This window comes from Triticum dicoccoides, chromosome 1A, assembly GCF_002162155.2.
Source record: "Triticum dicoccoides isolate Atlit2015 ecotype Zavitan chromosome 1A, WEW_v2.0, whole genome shotgun sequence".
Lineage (NCBI taxonomy): Eukaryota > Viridiplantae > Streptophyta > Magnoliopsida > Poales > Poaceae > Triticum > Triticum dicoccoides.
In genome coordinates, this window is record NC_041380.1 from 83,828,735 (window position 1) to 83,851,463 (window position 22,729).

Sequence of the window (22,729 nt, forward strand, 5' to 3'; positions counted from 1 at the left end):
GGTGGTGAAAAACCCCAATTCATGTGGTCAGTGAAGACAATAACTTCACCGTCTTTGGGATTAAGCGTTCCTCGTTCGGGTCAGGAGCACGATAAGACATAATGTTTTTCTCTGGCAAAAATCCAATGGTGACAAACTCTTTCAAGTTATCTTCAGTTACTGTGGAGGGAACCCAGTTGTAGACTGTTGGTGCTTTTGACGGCATGATGAAAAAAGGGAAGCTGAAAAGAAAGTAATTTGCCAGTTCAATTTATTAATGAAGTTACAGGTTCATGATCATGATACAGATGAATAATGGCAGCTTAAATAAGGGCTAATGACATATAAAGGAAAAATAAGCCGGAGTCATAAGCCGCCATGACTAAAAAGTATTCGAAGGTTGCCAGAATTAAAATTGGCTAAGTGTTGAGACAAACAGGTTTCCCGAGCTGTGGCTATTATTATGGATCAAAATGGTTCAGAAAAGAAAAATAAAGTTAGACCTAAAAACGGGCACAGAGGAGTTCGTTAGTTCTAAAGAGGCATTTATACAAGAGAAGGGGATCTGCTAGCGTCTAAAATGGATGAGAGACAGCTACTGTGTAAGTTCTGCACTACTTTTAGATCGAAAGAGGGTGCGGTAAGAGAGGTTGCAACGAATCTACGACGAACAGCGAAGAACATAAGAAGAAAACCTCCTGAACCCTAATGCAGATCTATAGGGGTGAGAAGGTGATAGCTTACGGGTACGGAGTTGCTGCGGAGGGTCACCGCCGTTCTCTGGACAGAATCGGGGTGATGCAGCGGCCGGAGTTGAGGACGACGGTGCGCTGCGGCGGCGGCCGGGCTCGAGCGGCAGAGAAGGTGCGAGAGGAAGAAGAAGAAAGAGGAAGGAATGGCCAAGCCTATTTATAAGGGGATACGTGAACATGCAGGCGCAAAAATCGAGGGAGACCAAAGTAATGATTATCCAGCTAAATGGACGCCTTGATTCTCGAAAGACATTTAAGGATAAGGATCCATTGAAGATGACATCATGGCAGATTTTCATATTTTCTGAAGATGACATCATGGCGGGTTACAAGAGCTTTTACAAACAGAAGAGAATGGATTTCGTTTAAGGTGTTAGAGATTGACAAGAACAAGGTTCAAATCAACCTGGGGCCTAATGTTGGGGATATAACTACCAGGCATGACCCGCCCAGAAGGGGTCAGGTCAATCCTAATGGCGGGTTACTAAAAGTTCAGTGAATATACAAGGCGATGGTTTAGTATAAGACTTGTAGTAGGCCCAAGCCCAGAGGCGGCTTGAGGCCCATGATTGTAAACCGCCATGAGTAAGAAAGGCATGTAAAAAAAGTCATCGAGCCGGACACGTTTTATGAGCCGGCCGGGACTCTGTAGGCCGCCAGGCGTCAACCCGTGTATATAAGGGGACGATCCGGCGGTGGCTTAGGACAAGAGACAACAGATCGATAGCCAAGCTAGCAGATTCACTCCTTGGTGATCGAAACCTAGCAATACAACATCAACTGGACTAGGCCTTACCTTCACCGTAAGGGGCCGAACCAGTATAAACCTCTCATGTCCTTTGTCTCCATTAACCCCTTTAAGCTTCCTAGTTGCGATGGCCCTATGACTAAGTCCTTTCACTAGGACACCTGTCGTGACAATTCCACAACAGGTTCTATCACCTTCACCTTCTTGTTGGGCTTTGCTTGACCGCTAAAAAGAATTTGGACAAGTCAGCATAATGGTGAAGATATAAACATACAGAAGAAAGTTAATTATTCTGACCCAAGGGCAGTCTTGAAAGCCGGCAGCTGAGTCTGAGATGAATCGCTAGAGGAAGAACGGGAAATCTCCTACAAAATTGAATCAAAGGAATTGAGTGGTTAAAGAAAGAAACCCGCCAGTAAATAAAAGAGTTAAGGCTAAAAAGAACCTCATTTCGGCGTTTTCGAGGAGTGTTTGGTAAACCAGATAATAATTCTTCACCTCCACCGGTTCGGGTCTGGCGGCGGCTATCGTGTTGCTGTCGTTTCAAAAGAAAGTGAGGATCTAAATAAGCCAAGGGGTGTGAAAAACCTTACTTTTCGGGTTACTCGCCGAAGTTTCTGCCTTGGCAAAGGTTCTGAGTCGGAGGAAATAATAGTTACCTCTTCTTCAACTGCTTGGCTGGCTCCCGTGTCATGCTGGTAATAGTCAGTGTCAATAAGATGGTTGAAAAACAAACCAAGAGAGTCAACGGCTACCTCTGACTCAGAGGCGTCATCCAGCTTAAGCAGGTCAGAGGCGCTTGACTTCTTCCTAGGCTTCTTGCTGGTCTTTTTGGCGGCTTTCATGGCAGCCCTAGCCCTTTTGGCAGCCTCGTGGTCATATTTTGCCTTCCAGAAGTCAGATTTAGCCTTCCAGAAGTCAGATTTAGCCTGCGGAAGAGTAACATACTTGAGTTCATGTAATGTTTGGGTGATGAAGTAAAATAAGGAAAATCGAGAGACTTACGTCTCGCGGCGGGTTAAGCTTGCAGAAAGAATTCATACCCACTTTGCTGCAGTCTTTGAATTTGCTATTTACAAGTGTTGTTGCCATTTCAATAATTCCCTCTTCAGTCAAACGCAGAGAGTTATGGTGTAATGGTTCGTCTGTTCCTCCGGTATAAGTACACATCAAGCCAGATCGGCGGCTTAAGGGTATGATCCACCATGCGACCCAACAGCGGATTAAATCAACTCCGGTTAAACCGTTTCCTAGCAGGGCTTGAACTTTTCTGATTGTAGGGGCGAGTTTCTTACGTTCGGCGGCGGTAAGTTTCTTGGGGAGTTGATGTTTTGAATCAAGACGTTCAGCACGGTAACCCGGCAATGGATTTTCATCAACCGGCGAGATATCTTTACAATAGAACCACGTCTGGTTCCAGTCCTTGGGGTGACTCGGTAGAGCTGCTTGAGGGAAGATGGCGTCTCTTCTGCGTTGAATTGAGATTCCACCAAGTTCTAAGCTGGGCCCGTTTCTGAATTCATTTTGGCGGTTCAGACAGAAGAATTCCCTGAAAAGCTCGACGTTAGGCTCTTCTTGAAGGTATACTTCATAAAAAACTTGAAAGTTACAGATGTTTGACACGGAGTTAGGTCCAATGTCTTGAGGATGGAGTTTGAAGAAGTGCGGAACATCTCTGAAGAACTTAGAGTCGGGCAACGAGAAGCCCCGGTTCATATGATTAGTGAATACAATGACTTCACCATCCTTTGGCTGAGGTCTCGCTTCGCCCGGGTCAGGAGCGTGGTAATGCATGACACTTTTCTCTGGCAAATATCCAACTGTGACAAAATATTTTAAAGTACCCTCAGTGACGATGGAGGGAACCCACTTACATGTAGTAACTGTCTTTGGCGGCATGATGAAAGGACAACCTAAAGGAAGGGAATAATTTGCCGGCTCAAGTTAGTTGGTGAAATCACAAGTTAACAGTTGCAGTGTATGTTCAGAATGGTGACTTAAGCGAGGGCTAATGATATATGAAGTAATGATAAGCCGTCAAAGTAAGCCGCCATGACTAAGATATTCAAGGTCTACCAAGAGCAAAATTTGCTAAGTGTTGAGACAAACATGTTCCACAGGTTAAAGCTATAAATCCGGATCTACGGCTTTTTAGAAAACGGAAATAAATTCCAAACCTACAGAGGCGACAGCAGAAAAGTGGAGGTGCCCCAGAAGAGATCTATTGCAATGAGGATATATTCTAATGTCAAAAGCGGGTGCTAAAACTGCTACCGCACATGACCTATATTATTTTCAGATCAAAACTACGCGATCTAGCAAGAAGAAGGAGGAGGAGCGATGAGCATCGACGAACACTGAAACCCTAAAGAACATATCCATGAAAAGTAAAAGGGGAGACTTACTGATGCTAGCTGACAGCGAAGGAGTGTCGCGGTGTTTCTGGACCGTTCAGGGCGATGCAGCGGCCGTAGTTGATGAAGGGGACGAAGGTCGACGATGGCGGAGCTTGTGAGGGCTGGTGCGTCGCGAGGAAGAAGAATACGAGAAGGAGAAGAGAGGAGAATGAGAAAGGGGTGGTTTCACCCTATTTATAAGGAAAGGGGCAACATGCAGGCGCGAAAAATGAGGAGGCCAAATGATGATTATCCAACTAATTGGACGCCTCAATTTTCGAAAGGACAGTAAAGATAAAGATCTGTTAAAATGACGTCGTGGCGGGTTTTCAAAATTCTTGGAGATGACGTCATGGCGGGTTACAAGGTTTTCACACCATATGTAGAAGGATTTTTCTAAGTGTTGAAGATTGACATGAACAAGTTCAAATCAATCTGGGGCCTAATGTTGGGGATATGACTATCAGATATAACCTGCCCAGGAGGGGTCGGGTCAGCCATAATGGCGGTTCATCTATGTGAAGTCCAAGAATATACAAGATGGCGGTTCGCAGTTAGGCTTGTAAGAGGCCCAAGCCCAGAGGCGGCTTAAGGCCCGTAAGTATAAACCGTCATGTACGTATAGACTTGTAATGTAAGGTATGTAAGATACGTCACCGAGCCGGACACGTTATATGAGCCGGCCGGAACTCTGTAGGCGCAGGGCGTCAACTCGTGTATATAAGGGGACGACGCGACAGCAGCTTAGGGCAAGAAACATCAAGTCGAGAGCAAGGCAAAGCAGATTTGCTCCATGATAATTGAAACTCTAGCAATACCACCTCAACTGGAGCTGGCCTTTACCTTCACCGCAAGGGGCCGAACCAGTATAAATCCTCGTGTCCTTTGTCTCGTTTTAACCCCTTTAAGCTAACCTCGTCGCAATGGTTTCGCAACTAAGTCCTTCTACGAGGACATCCATCGTGACACTTCCACGACACAGATCATGGCGGAGCTGTAACGACCGTCGGGATCGCTACGACCATGTCTGGCGACGCCACGATGACCACCCGACATGCACCAGAGATGTTACGACGGGCACCATGGGATGTTGCAACCAGCAACACAGTTTGCTACGACCATGCTCGGCAACGCTACGACGGGCCACCCAGATTGCTAGGATGGCAGCGACATCGTACTGCACGCGCGCATTGCTGCGGCGGCAATAGCCTCACGACCGCGACAAACGACGACCTGCTGATGCACGTTGCCGCGACCAAGCGCTGCATCGTTGGGTGAGGCGAGGGAGAGCGAGAGTACTGTAGCGGTTGGTGCGAGGTGAGAGGATAGGAATGATTGGACGAGAAAGGAGAGAGTGACATGTTCGTGGGAAGAGGAATCAGACGGTCTTCATTACCTCAATCGGACGACTGAGTGGCAACCGGCCAGACTCTCGCGCCGGTCGGCCGGCGCATAGGATCGTCCAGACGTGATATTGCTGTGCTACTATAGATGACAGTCGACGTACACGCGCGTGGGAGGCGTGCTCTCATATCCGACAACACATCACCGATTGATCGAAGCACAGCAGCAATCAAAGCAACCTACGAACTCTCACGCGGGCCAATACTCCTGATTCCCCAATCCCCCACAGAGTACCGCTGCCGGCGCCATGTCCACCGCCACTAAAGGTACAGCTGGCTACGACCGCCGCCGGGAGCTTCAGGCGTTCGACGACACCAAGGCCGGCGTCAAGGGCCTTGTCGACGCCGGGGTCACCACCATCCTGCCCATCTTCCACCACCCTCCCGACTCCCTCGCCACTTCCTCCACCGCCACCATCCCGGTCATCGACCTCTCGGGCCGCCGATCCGAAGTGGTCGGCGAGGTGCGGGCGGCGACCGAGACGGTGGGCTTCTTCCAGGTGGTCAACCACGACGTGCCGGCTGACCTCCTTGCTGAGATGGTCGCGTCCGTGCGGCGGTTCCACGAGTCGCCGGCCGAGGCCAAGACGCCGCACTACACCCGGGACCTCGCCAAGAAGGTCCGGTTCAACTCCAACTTCGACCTGTTCCAGTCGCCGGCGGCCAACTGGCGCGACACCCTGTTCTGCCAGGCGTTCCCGGACCCGCCGGAGCCGGAGGAGCTCCCCGCCTCCATGCGGGGCGTCTTGCTCGAGTACGGCGACGCGGTGCGGCGGCTCGCCGTGCGGGTGCTGGAGCTGGTGTCGGAGGCCATGGGGCTGGCGCCGGATCGGCTGGAGAAGATGGGGTGCGTAGATGGCCTGAGCGTGGTGAGCAACTACTACCCGCCGTGCCCGCAGCCGCACCTCACCCTCGGCACCAGCCGGCACTCCGACCCGGCGTTCCTCACCGTGCTCCTCCAGGACGACATGTCCGGCCTCCAGGTGCTCGTCGACGGTGGCAGCGGCGGCGAGAAGCGGTCGGTGTGGGTGGACGTCCCTCCGGTGCCTGGCGCTCTGGTGATCAACGTCGGCGACCTGCTCCAGCTGGTGAGCAACGGGAGGCTGAAGAGCGTGGAGCACCGGGTGGTAGCCAACAGGAGCAGGGACAGGGCAAGGATCTCGGTGGCGGCGTTCTTCAATGCCGACCTGAGGACGACGACGGCGGTGTACGGCCCCATCGAGGAACAGGTGTCCTCGTCGGCGCCGCCGTTGTACAGGAGCATCACGGTGGGGGAGTTCCTCTCTCACTACGACGGCAAAGGCCTCGACGGACGCCCGGCGCTGGACCACTTCCTTCTTCCTTAATCAGTGGTCGGTTTGAAACAATGCTGGGAATTTCTAGCTGAACTTGTTTTCTGAAATCAGATGCTGTCAAATGTTTCTAAAACAGCGTAATGCAAAATGCTAGACTGGCTGCATAAGGAAATCAAGTTCACAGAGGATGTGTTTCCTACATTTTAGTATGCCAACTCATACAACACCAGATTTGCCTAAATATAATCTACATTTGCAACATCTTACTAGCATCACCTTGAATATGTACAAAGCAATGATTTCAGTATCTGGAGATGTCTGCATATTATTCACCATAAACTTTACTGAATAAGATGGAGGAAAATATTTCACATGGACCATGAATCTTGATTCTTGTCCTTATTACCTGTGGAAGTTGGGGAACCAAATATGCAGCCCTGCTTAAGAAAATTGCTATGTGTCTCAATGATTCCAGTATCTGGAGATGAGGACTTTGCATATTATTCGCCCTAAACCTTACTGAATGAAGAGAAAAAGAAATCACATGGACAATGAATATTGCCACTATTGTTATCTGTTAAATGTGTGGAACTAAATATGCATCTCTGCAACCACTTTATTCTCGCTTTAAGCACATCGAACTGAAAGGGAACCAAAAAGTCAGTAGCAAGTCGAACTTTTGCTTGTGTGAAAAAGAGCTACTGAGAGGTTTCATGAGTTTCTGATTTCGAGTGGTGCAACATCTGACCACCAAGAATGCATTGCTGACAGAAACGGAGAAACCTGAGTAGTCCTTTCTCAGACAAAAGACATGTTAAGAGAGGAGTTTGATCCTGAGTTTACTAGCTCACAGTTACAACTTTTGAGAGTGAACTAGTTCCATGACATACCATCCTGGGAATTACAAAGGAACATCAAACTACAAACAGAGAACAAGCATTGAACTGAAGCAACATAATATTCAGGCATCGGCACCATAAAAACGAGCAAAAGACAACACGGTCTTCAGGTGCTATCCTCGTCAGAACTGGAAGAACATGATATCACTGGAAGGGCATCATCTTCAGCTAGAAAAGAGTTGTTGAAGGGATCGGCAATTGACAAGTCATGGGTATCTGAATGGCGAAAATAGTATGAACAATGTTTAAACTCAAGGTCTGGAGAAGCTTCACTTTCCACTCCTAGCAGCCTGTGTTGATCAGCCACCCATTTCTCGTTGAACTTCTCACTCACGCCAAATTTGATCTCATTTAGCACTTTCCCATTCAGAACAAAGAACTTGGCAAAGCTAACATCTTGCTTGTCGCCTTTGTAATTCTTCAAGACTAGTGTTTTGAGATGGGTCTCAAGGCATTTGATTGGATCTTGTGGGTCATAATGACGCACATTGTTCATCTCTGTGTTTAAGTATTTGTTCCACTGGAAAGGAAATAAGACTTATAGGATACATATTTTAAAACTTTAAAGTAATTGCCAACTAGACTAGATTATACATGTCAATCAATTGTTTTTGGAGTACCAAATACACATTAAGCCAAGTAGGCTAAGCCGAGTGTAACACTTGGCTTACACGTCGCCGAGGTTAAAACGGTGTTCGCCGAGTATGTTTCATACTCGGCTTCATTTATTTTTCCTATAGTGTCTGTCTCTAAGTATTCATTCCACTGTAAAAGGAAAGAAGACTTAAAAGATGATGTTAAAGTAATTGCGGAAAATTCGTTTCTGAGCCCGGGCTCAGATGATCCCGTAATCTACACCAACGATTCTCATGCGGATTCATGCCATCCAGTGTATTCTGCAGTCATATATTTCCTTTTCGCAATGAACGGTAGGACGCATTCATTGCAACGGCGCGTCACGGCTGCGATGCGGAACAAGCAGAAGCCCGATGGCTCGGCAACATATCTGAGCCATGCTGACCCAGTCCAGCAGACGGACTGCAAACGGCAACTAGGAAGGCTGGCTTTAAATGCACCTACCCACCGCCCACCGGACTCGTCTTCCACATCCAGCCGCACCCAACCAAAAAAATCCCCATTTCATCTCGTCCTCTACATCGAGTGCCCACTCCGGCCGCCATGTCTGACACGTCTTCTTCATTTCTTCCTGTGCCGCCAGAGGCCAGACCATCTTCTTCCTCTCATCCCATGTCCTTTTTGCGGGGCGGAGATTAACACCAAGGTCGCAGGGACGGGAAAATGGGCCGGGCATCGCTTCTACAAGTGCTTCCGCTATGACGTAAGTAAATCTGTCCCATGCAATCATTATACTTTCTGATCTCATCTGCCCCTCTTAGATGTCGAGCTGACCTTGTCGATCTGATTTTTCGGGCACGCGAGTGTCGGTTCTTCGAATTCCAGCACAAGTACGTCAGAAGAACGACCACGCTCAAGATTGCCCATGTCCAGCTAAAGCCGCCTGGTACCCAAACGCCCAGCTGTGTGTCCCCATGGCGGGACATGGACACCAGAGCAACCCTGTGGTGCACATAGCTCATCCTCATAACCAGAACCAGCAAGCCACGCGGGCGCAACCCGTCACGGTGAATCAAGTCCTCAGGCCGGTCTCCGCCATCACAGCTGTTTCTGTATCCCAGGGGCTTGCAGCTGCAGCTGTCCTGCTTGCAGCCATCAACATCATGCTTACCGTTCTACTTCTGTATGTCGTCGCTATGTTCTTTCGCAGTGCCAATTAGTCCCTTCCGGTGTTCTTTAGGGCCGACATGAAGGAAGGGTGAGGGACTCTTAAGCGTGTTTCCCAACTACAGTATTAGATATGTTGTACTAGGATTAATGTAATGTCTAGTTGGATGTGGAACAAAGCTCTTTGGCGGCCAAACTGAATTAATGTTAATGTTTTGTGTGTTTCAGTTTATGTTTTGTTCCGACTGTGATTTTTCCAAAAATAGGCAAAAACGCTCTTTTTGCTGTAATACAGCTCTAAGGAGGGTCGGTCGGCACCGGTCGAAGACACGTGCCCGCAAGGGTTTCCAGACTGACCCACATCATGCTTGTTTGGAACGGCGCTGTTGTGCGACGGCTCAGCTTTCCCATGCTTATTTGATCCATGTGTTGGGAAAACCACCGACGTCCTGGTCCACAGACCAGACGGCACGCACGTTTCCGTCAGCCCACCCACGTCCCTCGGCCCCACGTACGCAGCACTGTTCCGTCCATATTCGTCGGCTATCCACATTTTCTAAACTCCAACGGCAGACGTGTCAGGGCTATTTTCCCGGATCCCGAGTCCAGAATGTAATGCAATGATATCGGGATCAGCTGGGCTCGGCACCAATTCCCCTCGTCCCTAACTAGACTATAAATTACGTGTCAATCAGTTCTTTTTCAAGTATCAGTTTTCATTTTGACATTTAAAGCAAGCAAATAAGTATAAAAACTCACCATAACATAAAGCTTTTCCAAGCAGGGGAAGAACCTGAGGACGTCAAGAACCGCATTCAAATCAGCGCAAGAAAACTCGAGAGCCAGAACCTTCACTGTGCATATCAAATTGTTGAAGCTGGTTGGAACCAACCCCTGTAAAACAAGAATGAGCATAAAACTAATATATGAAGGAATGCCAAGTGCAAGAGTTGAGTAGGATACTTCTACCTGAAAGACTAGGTTTGCAATCTGAATATTGGAGATGCAAGGTGACAAAGGGCCCAATATGTCCAGTTTAGGTGCCCTGCTTACCCGGATAGCCTCGCCGTCCAACCATGGACAAAGCAGCCTTTCAAGGTGAGGGGTGTCCTCAATAACCAATTCGCTTTTACCCATATGACAATTACTGAAGCAGATGCTCCTAAGAGTTCGCGAGCTAATGTGGAGGGAGCCATTATAAGAATTTCCATCCAGAGATAGGGTCTCCAACACATGGCAGGCGGAAAGAACACCATGGAATGAACCCACGGAGATGTTAACGTAACGCAGAGTGAGATGCTTGAGGATGGGGAAATTCAATGAAGGAGCGATCTCATCTGAGACATCGCAGTAGCCAACAGTGGCCACGACAAGAGTTGATGTGAAGCGGAGCACAGATGAGAGCAGGGGGTTCGGACCTACTAGTCGCAAGATTGGGAAGTGGATATGGAGCTCCTCAAGGTTGTCGAGGCTCCGAGACTGGAACCAGCTCGCGATCTGAGCAACACTCTTGGCGTACTCTCTTTTTGTTGGGGAGATGCAGGGTAATCGGATGTCGAAGCGACGGGCAGGGCCAGGATGGTCGGCGAGGATCCTGGAGATGATGGATTCCGTCGACGGTCGACGCCCTTGGCGGCGGCGCGGCTGCTTGAAATCATTGGTGCTGAGGTTCTTGGCGTCGAGGTTGAGAGGCGCGGAGCGCCAGAGGGGGCGCCATCGGCGGGCGATGGCCTGCGTGCGAGCGCCGTCCTTGGTGGGGAGGAGGGAGATGATGGTGCAGAGGACGGCGTCCGGAAGGTTGCTGATGAGATCGCCGTCGCCGTTGTCATCCCGTGCCCGTTTCCGTGGCCTGCACCCGGCCGTTCCACCGGATGCGCGCTTCTTGGCCGCCGCCGCCGCCTTCTTCTTGGCCGCGGGTACGGCCGCTGCCGCTTTCTTCTTGGCCGCCAGGGGCTTCTTCTTAGCAGCCGCGGGCACCGCTGCCGCCGATTTCGTCTTGGCAGCCGCGGGTACAGGCGCCGGCGCCGCCGCCGCCTTCTTCTTCCTCATATGTGGAGATTGGTTAGGCGGAGAGTGCTGGGCATCTGGGATGGGGAATTTCGAATGCAGCAAATGGGGATGGAACTGGGAGTCTGGGACCGAAGAGTGGGGAGCCGGAACGGGCAGCGTCGAAGGCTAGTCAGGTTGCTGGGCCACGCCGGGCTGGGATGTAGAGGCTGGGTCCCGGGTGTTTCCCCAAAATTGACATTTGGATTTCACTCAAGTCCGACCAGTTTTGAATAAAATGTGGATTGCCCTAAAAAGGAACAAAATGTGAGTGATGCTCAAATTTTGCATGTGACCCAAAGGCAGTACTAAAGAAGGACGGACGGAGAAACCCACCTAATGGCTTTGTTAAGCTGAACGTAGATGCTGCCTTCGACTATGACGCGCTACATGGAGCTATGGAAGAAGTCATACGAGATGACAGAGGTCACTTTATTGTTTCTGGGAACAAATTAATAAAGTCATGTTATGATCCTCTTTCCGCAGAGGCATTGCCTCTTAAATTTGGTTTACAACTCTCTTCTTCGGCAGGGTGTAACAGGCTTGTTGTTAATTTCGACAGCTTAGAACTAATAGAGATTATGACCAAAGACGATCAGTATGCGGGCAATGCAGCAGCCATCATTAATGATTGTTACCACTTGGCATGTGAGTTTAGTTCAATTCGGTTTGAATTCTGTCCTAGAGAAGCAAACGTTGTTGCTCATGAATTAGCTAGTGTAGTTAGATCTAAATTCTGCAGTGAGTGGATTGAAATGGCTCCTAATGAGCTTCTTCTTTTTTTACTTAAAGATGTAAGTGTTATCACCAATGAATAAAGAAGGAACTTTAGTTGTCAAAAAAAAGTCTTGAATTCAGACAACACCGGCTTTTGTATAAAATAAAAATATTTTTCTACCAACTTAGATGACGAAAATACTCAACTTGCAAGAACGATAGTGCTTGTCCTGCTCCCTATGCCGCTGCATGTCCATAGGAAAATATCAGGAGCTCCCAGCCCTCCCATGCTTCCATGTTATGAGAGCTCCTCGACCGCTGAATCATGAATCTGATGGTGAGCATTGAAGCCCTAGACACGGGCAAAATTTCAGGACTCTTTCAAGGAGTTTTATGCACAAAATTTAAAGCCCAAAGCTCCACCTACCACGGGTGCATGGGAGGGCCGAGAGCATTCGCTATTTCCTCCAATGTTCAATAGGTGAGCTTTCGTGTCTCTCTATGTTGGATGTGCCGGTTGAGCAAGTAATCGCATGGTGTATCGCTATTTGTTGATGGTACATATTGATTCGCTCCTCCAGGTGCGGCATGCCTCTCCATGATTTATTCGCTCCTACAAAAGTCAAGATCATGTGGATTCTTCCACAGGGTAAGACTAGGCGGGAACGTATCTGGTGCACCAAAGTAATTGGTGCTACCGATGCACCGGACCCCGTTGCACATTCAAAAAAATCTGAAAAAAATTTAGTGTATCGACACAACATCAATGTATGTTGTCATGATAACTCAAATCAAAATTCAAAACAACGCTCAAGATAAAAAAATGACAAATTTGACATCAGTGTGCTAATGGGCCAAAACTGAAGCCCAACTCGTGTTATGTACTATTCAGTCTCAAATTTATTATTTTTGTATCTCGACCAATGTTTCAGATATTGATTTAAATTTTTGTGACAACATGCGTTGATATTGTGTCAATGCACTAGATTTTTTTCCAGGTTTTTTTCGAATATTTTTGAATGTGCAATGGGCGACCGGTGCACTGGTAGCACAAATTGCCCCGGTGCACCAGATACATCCCCAAGACTAGGCTTGTGCCTTCTGTAACAACATCACCTTCCTCGACTTCGCCAACTGCCATTTATTCACTATCACCAGCTAACACAGTTTGACGACTTCTTTTTTTGTCCTCCTCCTTTGAGTTGTTTGGTTTCTAGTCCTTGGCAATCAACATTTTGTGTTGCAATGCCCGTCGAAGACATTTGGCTTGCACTCTCCTCCTATCACCAAATATGGAACATAGCGTGGCTTGCGATCTCCTCCTATCACCAAATATGGAGCATTGTGCTTCGTAGCACAATCATGTTCATGACACTTCAACGCACATGGAGAAATTGGCACGTGGCCTTCACCCGCATGCACTCTACAAAATGCTAACCTGTAGCAGATGATGAACAACAAACTTCGGTTGTGGATGGTTAGATCTCCTCGTGATATTAACCTCTCACATCTTGTCCCCGTCGCTGTAAAAGATTGTAACCATGAATTTTGAGTATATTAAGTTTAGGTAGGCAATTGGTGTTTTCCTATTTGGCACTTGGTGCACTGGTTAACGCAGTAACCATACCCAACACCTACACATCATGAACATTTTAAAAATTCATGCACCTTTTCAAATTCACAATTTTGGAAACCTTCTAGATGGTTCCACAATCTAGAAGATTTTCAAATGTACATGAATTTGAAAAAGGAATTCCTGCACTTTTTTCAAATTCATTTATCACCGATTTTGGAAACCTTCTAGATGGTTGCACTCGTTTTTACCTATGGCGGGTTTTCTCTAGTTTTTCCATGATTGAGTTTATTTGGTTTTTCTTTTTTGTCCAATACACAAAAAATCCCAAATTCATGAACTTTTCTCAGATTCATGAGTGAAGTGCACTGTAGGTCCTTGAACTATTCCAGGGATATCACGTAGGTCCTCGAACTATGAAAATCGTCATCTAGGTCCTCAAAGTGCAGTAAGTGTGTCATTCAGGTCCAAAATCTCCCTGACAGGCTCTAACTGGCCAGCTGGCACATAAACAGTAACCGTAACAGTACGCGGCAAACCGTCCTGAATTCCTATGCGTGATGAACAGTACACGACAAAGAATAAATATAAAAAAATATCAAAAAACTGAGATCCTCTGTCATCGAAGAGACCCTGGCGCGTGAACATTAAAAATGTCATTAATTCAAAAAAAGTTCGCGAACGATGAATTTGGAAAAATATTTGTGACTTTAATAAAATGTTCGCAAACGATGAATTTGGGAAAAAATATTCGCGACTTCAAAAAAATATTCGTGAATTTAAAAAAAGTTCGCGAACGGTGAATTTGGAAAAAATATTCACGACTTTAAAAAAATGTTCGCGAACGATGAATTTGGGAAAAATATTCGCGAGTTTAAAAAAAGTTTGCGAACGATGTATTTGGAAAAAATATTCATGACTTCAAAAAATGTTCACGAACAATGAATTTGGAAAAAATATTCGTGACTTTAATAAAATGTTCGCGAACGATGAATTCGGAAAAATATTTGCGACTTTAATAAAAAGTTCACTAACATTTTTTAAAGTCAGGATTTTTTGTGGTTCGCGAACATTTTTTTCCATACCCACGAACAATATTTGTGGTTCGCGAACATATTTTCAAATTTATTGTTTGTGAACTTTTTTAAAGTCGCGAATATTTTTCCCATATTCGTGAACATTTTTTTGAATTAATGAACATTTTTACTATTCACGCACCAGGGGTATCTTTGATGCCAAAGATTTTCAGATTTTTTTGTTCATATTTTTTATTTTTCGCACTGTTCACCATGCCAGCTGGCCATTTAGAGGGGGTTAGTGAGATTTTGGACCTGGATGACACACTTACTGTACTTCGAGGACCTAAATGACGATTTTCATAGTTTGAGGACCTATGTGACACCCCTGAAATAGTTTAAGGACCTACAGTGCACTTCACTCCAGATTCATGGACCCTTTTTCAAATTCATGAAATTTTTCTAAATTCTTGCACTTTTTCAAATTTAGGAACAATTTTTAGATTCATAAACTTTTCTCCAATTTGTTATTTTTTTCAAATCCATAGACTTTTTTCTAATTCAAACTTTTTAAAATCATGAACATTTTTCAAATTGGTGAGCCTTTTCAAATTCACAAACATTTTTTTTAAATCTACGAGCATGTTTCCAAATCCATGAACTTTTTTTAAATTCGACTTTTTTTTCAAATTTGTGATATCTTTTTTATTTTCCTGACCTTTTTTCCAACTCATGAATTTTTTCCAAATTAGTGATTTTTAAAATTCTGAATATTTATATATTCCTAAATATTTTCAAATTGTGTACTCCTTTTTAAATTCATGATTTTTTCAAATTCATGATTTTTTCAGATTCATGAACATTTTTCAAATTAATGAACCTTTTTTCAAATCCATGATATTTTTTCAAAAGTCAACGGTCGACCAGTCAGCCATCAACCAAGTGAGCGATGGGGTGATGACCGAGCATGCGAGCAGCTCGCGTTTTTGGGCTGGCCCATGTGAGATGGGAGCGTGAGCTTTACGTCACTATGTGGCGCAAAGAGCACTAAGGAGGAGGTATCAGACAATTACCCCTTCGTTGCAGCGGAGTTGAAGAATCCTAAGTCCAATTTCGTTTTTGGATAAAGTAGTCCATTATCAGGGTGTGTTTTTCTTGACTAGCTAATAGTTATCTTGATGTTGTGACGAGTGAATGCTACATCTAGTGGTCCATTTGAAAAGTAGGGGATAACTAGTATAGAATGACCAAAAATGTTAGCTCAACTCCAACGCGGATCACCAAACATCCCGCCAATGTTTGGACCGGGCCGTATGAATACTTTTAGCCATCTAAGGATACTTGTTGAAATTGTCCAGATCGGTCCGCACGTCTGAAACCCTGCAGATCGGCACCAAATCGGTTTGTGGGAGTCCAAATGTCCGCAATGTTGGACTCCAACATCATGGACCCACCCAAAACCGAATCGGAGCCTGCACATTGTCACAATCCTGCCCGTCCTCCCAAGCGACAACCCACCCCTCTTGATGCCTCTGCCACAAGTGCTGTCGCCCTCCCCTGTTTTGTCATCTGCCACCGCTATGGAGACGTTAGAGGAGTCGAAGATGATGTTCATCATCCCGCAGGACCCGGACCAAATGGAGGTCACGACTGCGCTACGCCAAGGCTAACACATCAAGGCAAGAGAAGAAGGCAGACAAAACGGTGGAAGAGGGTCAGGTTGTAGCTCATCCTTGAAAGCGGAAGAAGGTGGTGGAGAAGCCAATGCCGCCTAGTCAATCGCAGCTCTGAGCCGCCCAGTTGAAGCCACCCAACACCTCGGTACGTCCTACATCCATAAATCACTGCAGCAGTCCATGACCTCTTTTACCTCTGGCCATTGAGCGTCGTTTTCTGTCGATCTAAAAGATGACTACTTCATGGAGCAATCAGCCACGGAAATCAATTATGGATCTCTCATCTATCAGTCTTCGCTCACTGTTTGGCAGAATGACTCAACCAAGTGCAGCAGCGGCAAATGATGAGGGATGATGAACATTATCCATGACAGAAGTGGCTACGATGACAAGTGGATAACTCCCAGCCGAAACAATAGACGTAGTCGAACACCCAGTAGGTGTGCACCAAGCAACTCTACTTTGAACCGAACGACTACTAGCCGCTGGGCGCAGACCCAAAGAAGAAGAGCATGGATCCACATACTCCTACAAGGAGGATGAGTTGATATGTGACGTGTGGTTTACCACTAGTGTGGACCTGTTCCTGACATATATAGGGCGAAAGCGCATGACATTTTGGCGAAGTGTGCTTGATTGGTTTCATGAGAAGAAAAATATATAATCCAATTCATACGTAACTGATACATGATTGCAATCTGAAGTTGCTAGGCCATCAATGGCACATTATTCAAGAGGTTGTCAACAAGTTTTGCGAATTCTTCAAACGAGTGATAACCGGCATCTTAGTGGGGTGGCACATCAAGACTCACAATTTATGTGGCTTGTTGCTCTATGTGGTGGTCATTTGACTAATTTTCTCATTTTTGTAAGTTATTGACCATGCTATTGTATTCCTTGGATAACTCGGTGTGTGCATGTTGAACCACAAGAACGGAGAACAAGGACTTCATATTTATGCATTGTTGGATGAATAAATGCAAACTCGATCAAGACCACCACGGGCGCGCAAGACAAATGAGCAAATCAAGTGGCTTGCATTTATTGCTATTCCGTCAAGACCACCACGGCAAATTAAGATGAAGATGATGATCCAAAAAATAAGCGGTTGCTCTAGTCAAAAGGCCTAGGAACCAGGGAGGAAGTGGGGGTGGACAAAGAGAAGCGAGAAGGGGCGATGACCAAGATAATGGAGAAGTTTGATGAAGTCATGGTCAAGAAGGAGGAGGCATATGTCAAACTCTATGAGGTCAAGGAGGAGTAGAAGATGGAGAGGTTTGGCTTCTTCATGGACATGCAAAACAAGAAGTTCAAACTTGAGGAGAATAAGCCTATGATGAAAGCCACTTTTGTGTCCAAACTTGGATCCAGATGCGGCGAAGTTTGCACAAGACTACCATGCTACCATGTTGAAGTGCCATGCAAAAATGGTGGGTGAAAATGAGGTCGAAAATTGGGACCTTTGGCATGGGCAACCGGACCAGAGCTTTAGGGAACGATGGATGTAAATACTTGTTGAACATCCAATGCTTTTGGTTGTGATTGCATAGGTTTGCAACTATTTAAATGTATGGTTTGTTCACTATTGAGCTAGATATCCATGTCAAAGGAAGGAGGCCAAACAAGGGACAAACATTTTTCCCTCCGGTTGGATAGCTTTCACCTCGCCCACTATTCGTTTTTATTTTATGCCCTTCATTTGATGATCCACACTGGAGCTGCCCTGAGGTTTCTCTCTGTGATCAAGTTAGCGAGTGGTGGTTAGAAAGAAATCATTTTATTATTTGCCTTTGTTGAACTCTTCTTCTTTTGCACATGTGCCTTTGTTGAACTCTAGTGAAGCATATATTATATATGCTTGATTCCTTACCCATTAATTAACTTCTCATGATTATGCATCCGGGCTGGAAGCATCATCCACAGAGTACTGCATGCGCTTCACGTCTTGCATAATTTATGAAGTATTCATGATTATGCATCCGAGCTGGAAGCATCATCTCCAACGTATCTATAATTTATGAAGTATTCATGCTATTATATTATCATTCTTGCATGTTTTACAGTCATTTTATAGCAACTTTATATCATTTTTGGGACTAACCTATTGACATAATGCCCAGTACCAGTTGTTGTTTTTTGCTTATTTTTTACATCAAAGAAAATCAATACCAAACGGAGTCCAAACGCAGCGAAACTTTTTGGGGATTTTTTATGGACCAGAAGACACAACTTGGTCCAAAGAAGTACCAGAGGGGTTTCCCAAGGGGGCACAACCCACCTGGGTGCGCCTGGGGGCCCAGCCGCACCCTGGTGGGTTGTGCCCACCTCGGTGGCCTCCCGCACCGCCTCTTCGCCCTATAAGTTTCCAAATATTCCAAAAACCCTAGGAAAGTCGGGAGATCAGAAGTTTCACCGCCACAAGCCTCTCTAGCCACAAAAAACCAATCTAGACCGCATTCCGACACCCTGTCGGAGGGGGAAATAATCACCGGTGGCCATCTTCATCATCTCAACGGCCACCATGATGAGGAGGTAGTAGTCTACCCTCGGGGCTGAGGGTTTGTACCAGTAGCTATGTGTTTAATCTCTCTCTCTCTCTCTCTCTCTCTCGTGTTCTTGAGATGTCACGATCTTGATGTATCACGGGCTTTGTTAATATAGTTGGATCATATGGTGTTTTCCCCTCTCTATCTTGTTGTGAATTAAGTTTTCCCTTTGAGATTTCATTTTATCGGATTGAATAATTTTATGGATTTGAGAGCACTTGATGTATGTCTTGCTATGAATACCCGTGGTGACAATGGGGTATCATATTGATTCACCTTATATGTGTTTTGGCACTCAACTTGTGGATTCCCGAGGTGACATTGGGGTAATCTATGCATAGGGGTTGATGCATATTCTCGTCTTTTGTTTCTCCGGTAGAAATCTTGGGGCACTCTTTGAGGTTCTTTGTGTTGGATTGAGTATTATGAATCTGAATTTGCTTTGGTGTTATTTTAGTACGAACTCTTGATAGATCGATCAGAAAGAATAATTTGGTGTTATTTTAGTATGAACTCTTTGATAGATCGATCAGAAAGAATAGCTACAAACAATTTCTTCTTATGTTCTCCACTAGATAGGAAATTTGGAGCGATTCTTCATCGCACGTTGAGGGATGGTTATATGATCCAATTATATTAGAATTATTGAGAGATTGCATTAGTGAAAGTACGGACCCTAGGCCTCATTTTCAAGCATTGCAATACCATTTGTGCTCCTTTTATCAATTGCTACCTTGCTGTTTTTTATTGTTCCTATTACAAAAATCAATATCTATTACCATCACTACACTTGTATCACCATCTCTTCGTTTAACTAGTACACATATAAAAATTACCATTGTATTTGGTGTGTTGGGGACACAAGAGACTTTTTATTATTTGGTTCCAGGGTTGTTTGAGAGAGACCATCTTCATCTTACGCCTCCCATGGGTTGATAAACCTTAGGTCATCCAGTTGAGGGAAAAATGCTACCGTCCTACAAGGTGTGTTGGGGACACAAGAGACTTTTTATTATTTGGTTCCAGGGTTGTTTGAGAGAGACCATCTTCATCTTACGCCTCCCATGGGTTGATAAACCTTAGGTCATCCAGTTGAGGGAAAAATGCTACCGTCCTACAAAACTCTGCGCTTGGAGGCCCATCATGAGTCTACAAGAATAAAGTTCTGTAGTAGACATCACACTACTGGAATCAGCTTCTTTGCCATCTTCCATGGCGGACGGCAAAGGCATGCTGATGTCTACTACACAACTTTCTTCTTGTAGACGTTGTTGGGCCTCCAAGTGCAGAGGTTTGTAGGACAGTAGAAAATTTCCCTCAAGTGGATGACCTAATGTTTATCAATCCATGGGAGGCGTAGGATGAAGATGGTCTCTCAAGCAACCCTGCAACCAAATAACAAAAAGTCTCTTGTGTCCCCAACACACCCAATACAATGGTAAATTGTATAGGTGCACTAGTTCGGCGAAGAGATGGTGATACAAGTGCAATATGGATGGTAGATATAGGTTTTTGTAATCTGAAAATATAAAAACAGCAAGGTAACTAATGATAAAAGTAAGAGAAAACGGTATTGCAATCCGTTGAAACAAGGCCTAGGGTTCATACTTTCACTAGTGCAAGTTCTCTCAACAATAATAACATAATTGGATCATATAACAGTCCCTCAACATGCAACAAAGAGTCACTCCAAAGTCACTAATAGCGGAGAACAAACAAAGAGATTATTGTAGGGTATGAAACCACCTCAAAGTTATACTTTATGATCAATCTATTCAAGAGTCCGTAGTAAAATAACACGAAGCTATTCTTTCCGTTCAATCTATCCTAGAGTTCGTACTAGAATAACACCTTAAGACACAAATCAACCAAAACCCTAATGTCACCTAGATACTCCAATGACACCTCAAGTATCCGTGGGTACGATTATATGATATGCATCACACAATCTCAGATTCATCTATTCAACCAACACAAAGAACTTCAAAGAGTTCCCCAAAGTTTCTACCGGAGAGTCAAGACGAAAACGTGTGCCAAACCCTATGCATAAGTTCACGAGGTCACAAAACTCGCAAGTTGATCACCAAAACATACATCAAGTGGATCACGTAATATCCCATTGTCACCATAGATTAGCACATGCAAGACATACATCAAGTGTTCTCAAATCCTTAAAGACTCAATCCGATAAGATAACTTCAAAGGGAAAACTCAATTCATCACAAGGAGATAGAGGGGGAGAAACATCATAAGATCCAACTATAATAGCAAAGCTCGCGATACATCAAGATCGTGTGAATCAAGAATACGGGAGAGAGAGAGAGAGAGATCAAACACATAGCTACTGGTACATACCCTCGGCCCTGAGGATAAACTACTCCCTCCTCGTCATGGAGAGTGTCGGGATGATGAAGATGGCCACCGAAGAGGGATTCCCCCTCCGACAGGGTGCCGGAATGGGTCTAGATTGGTTTTCGGTGGCTACAGAGGCTTTTGGCGGCGGAACTCCCGATCTAGGTTATGTTCTGGAAGTTTGGGTATATATAAGAGGTTTTGGCATCGGGAACAAGTCAGGGGAGTCTCCGAGGCAACCACGAGGTAGGGGGCGCGCCCTGTGGGGTAGGGCGCGCCCCCACCCTCATGGGGTGCCTCGGGACTCTTCTGGCCCATCTCTGATACTCCGTGGGCTTCTTTTGGTCCAAAAATAATCTCCGTGAAATTTCAGGTCAATTGGACTCCGTTTGGTTTTCCTTTTCTGCGATACTCAAAAACAAGGAAAAACAGAAACTCACACTGGGCTCTAGGTTAATAGGTTAGTCCCAAAAATCATATAAAATAGCATATAAATGCATATAAAACATCCTAGATGGATAATATAGTAGCATGGAACAATCAAAAGTTATAGATACGTTGGAGACGTATCAAGCATCCCCAAGCTTAATTCCTGCTCGTCCTCGAGTAGGTAAATGATAAAAACATAATTTTTGATGTGGAATGCTACCTAACATATTTATCAATGTAATCTTCTTTATTGCGGCAAGAATATTCAGATCCATAAGATTCAAGACAAAAGTTTAATATTGACATAAAAACAATAATACTTCAATCATACTAACCAAGTAATTATGTCTTCTCAAAATAACATAGCCAAAGAAAGCTCATCCCTACAAAATCATATAGTTTGGCTATGCTTCATCTTCGTCACACAAAAATGCTCTCATCATGCACAACCCCGATGAGAAGCCAAGCAATTGTTTCATACTTTAGTAATCTCAAACTTTTTTCAACTTTCACGCAATACATGAGCGTGAGCCATGGACATAGCATTATGGGTGGAATAGAATATAATGATGGGGGTTGTGTGGAGAAGACAGAAAAGGAGAAAGTGTCACATTGATGCGGCTAATCAACGGGCTATGGAGATGCCCATCAATTGATGTCAATGCGAGGAGTAGGGATTGCCATGCAACGGATGCACTAGAGCTATAAATGTATGAAAGCTCATCAAAAGAAACTAAGTGGGTGTGCAACCAACTTGCTTGCTCACAAAGACCTAGGGCATTTGAGGAAGCCCAGGTAACACCCCAGTGTAATGATGCTACAGCAATCCCTGAGATCAAGCTAATCATCTTGCTATGACAGTGCTTAGTCACTTTGATCAATATTCCATGAAAAAATTCCAGTTGAATTCAATTTCAAATTATGTGTGAAATTCAAAAATGCTCAAACATGAAAACTAAAATGTTCATCATGTGGAAAGTATTCTTCTGGTAATATTGGTGGTGAACCAACATTTTTGCAAAGTGTCTAAATGGCCTAAAATAGCTAAAATAGAAAGTTGTTAAAAAGAAAAAGCAAAACTTAAAAAAAAGAAAAAGAAAAGGGAGAGGAAAGAGGAACCCCCTCCCTGGACCGAACCCACCTGGGCCAGCCCACCTAA

At 45.1% G+C, this 22,729-nt stretch overlaps 2 protein-coding genes across 2 annotated transcripts; one reads left to right on the forward strand and one right to left on the reverse strand.

The window, feature by feature from the left end:
• Window positions 1-5,408: 5,408 nt before the first annotated feature.
• Window positions 5,409-6,756, forward strand: LOC119364551 (DIBOA-glucoside dioxygenase BX6-like). Its single transcript, XM_037630039.1, has one exon. The coding sequence runs from the start codon at window positions 5,527-5,529 to the stop codon at window positions 6,622-6,624; it is 1,098 nt and encodes a 365-aa protein (XP_037485936.1). The 5' UTR covers window positions 5,409-5,526; the 3' UTR covers window positions 6,625-6,756.
• A 587-nt stretch (window positions 6,757-7,343) lies between these two features.
• On the reverse strand, window positions 7,344-11,364 carry LOC119364544 (F-box/LRR-repeat protein At3g59190-like). The gene is made up of 3 exons (XM_037630028.1): window positions 10,185-11,364; window positions 9,975-10,109; window positions 7,344-7,992 (listed from the first exon to the last, which is right to left on the reverse strand). The coding sequence occupies exons 1-3, from the start codon at window positions 11,262-11,264 to the stop codon at window positions 7,579-7,581; spliced, it is 1,629 nt and encodes a 542-aa protein (XP_037485925.1). The 5' UTR covers window positions 11,265-11,364; the 3' UTR covers window positions 7,344-7,578.
• Between the last annotated feature and the right edge of the window lie 11,365 nt (window positions 11,365-22,729).

What these genes read in the sequence shown, in the direction of transcription:
- LOC119364544 (XM_037630028.1), bottom strand. Translation starts at nt 11,264, where the DNA reads ATGAGGAAGAAGAAGGCGGCGGCGGCGCCGGCGCCTGTACCCGCGGCT. An exon ending in TTGCAAACCTAGTCTTTCAG is followed by an intron (nt 10,110 to 10,184) that starts GTAGAAGTATCC and finishes CTTGTTTTACAG; the next exon opens with GGGTTGGTTCCAACCAGCTT. An exon ending in TGGAAAAGCTTTATGTTATG is followed by an intron (nt 7,993 to 9,974) that starts GTGAGTTTTTAT and finishes TTTCCTTTCCAG; the next exon opens with TGGAACAAATACTTAAACAC.
- LOC119364551 (XM_037630039.1), top strand. Translation starts at nt 5,527, where the DNA reads ATGTCCACCGCCACTAAAGGTACAGCTGGCTACGACCGCCGCCGGGAG.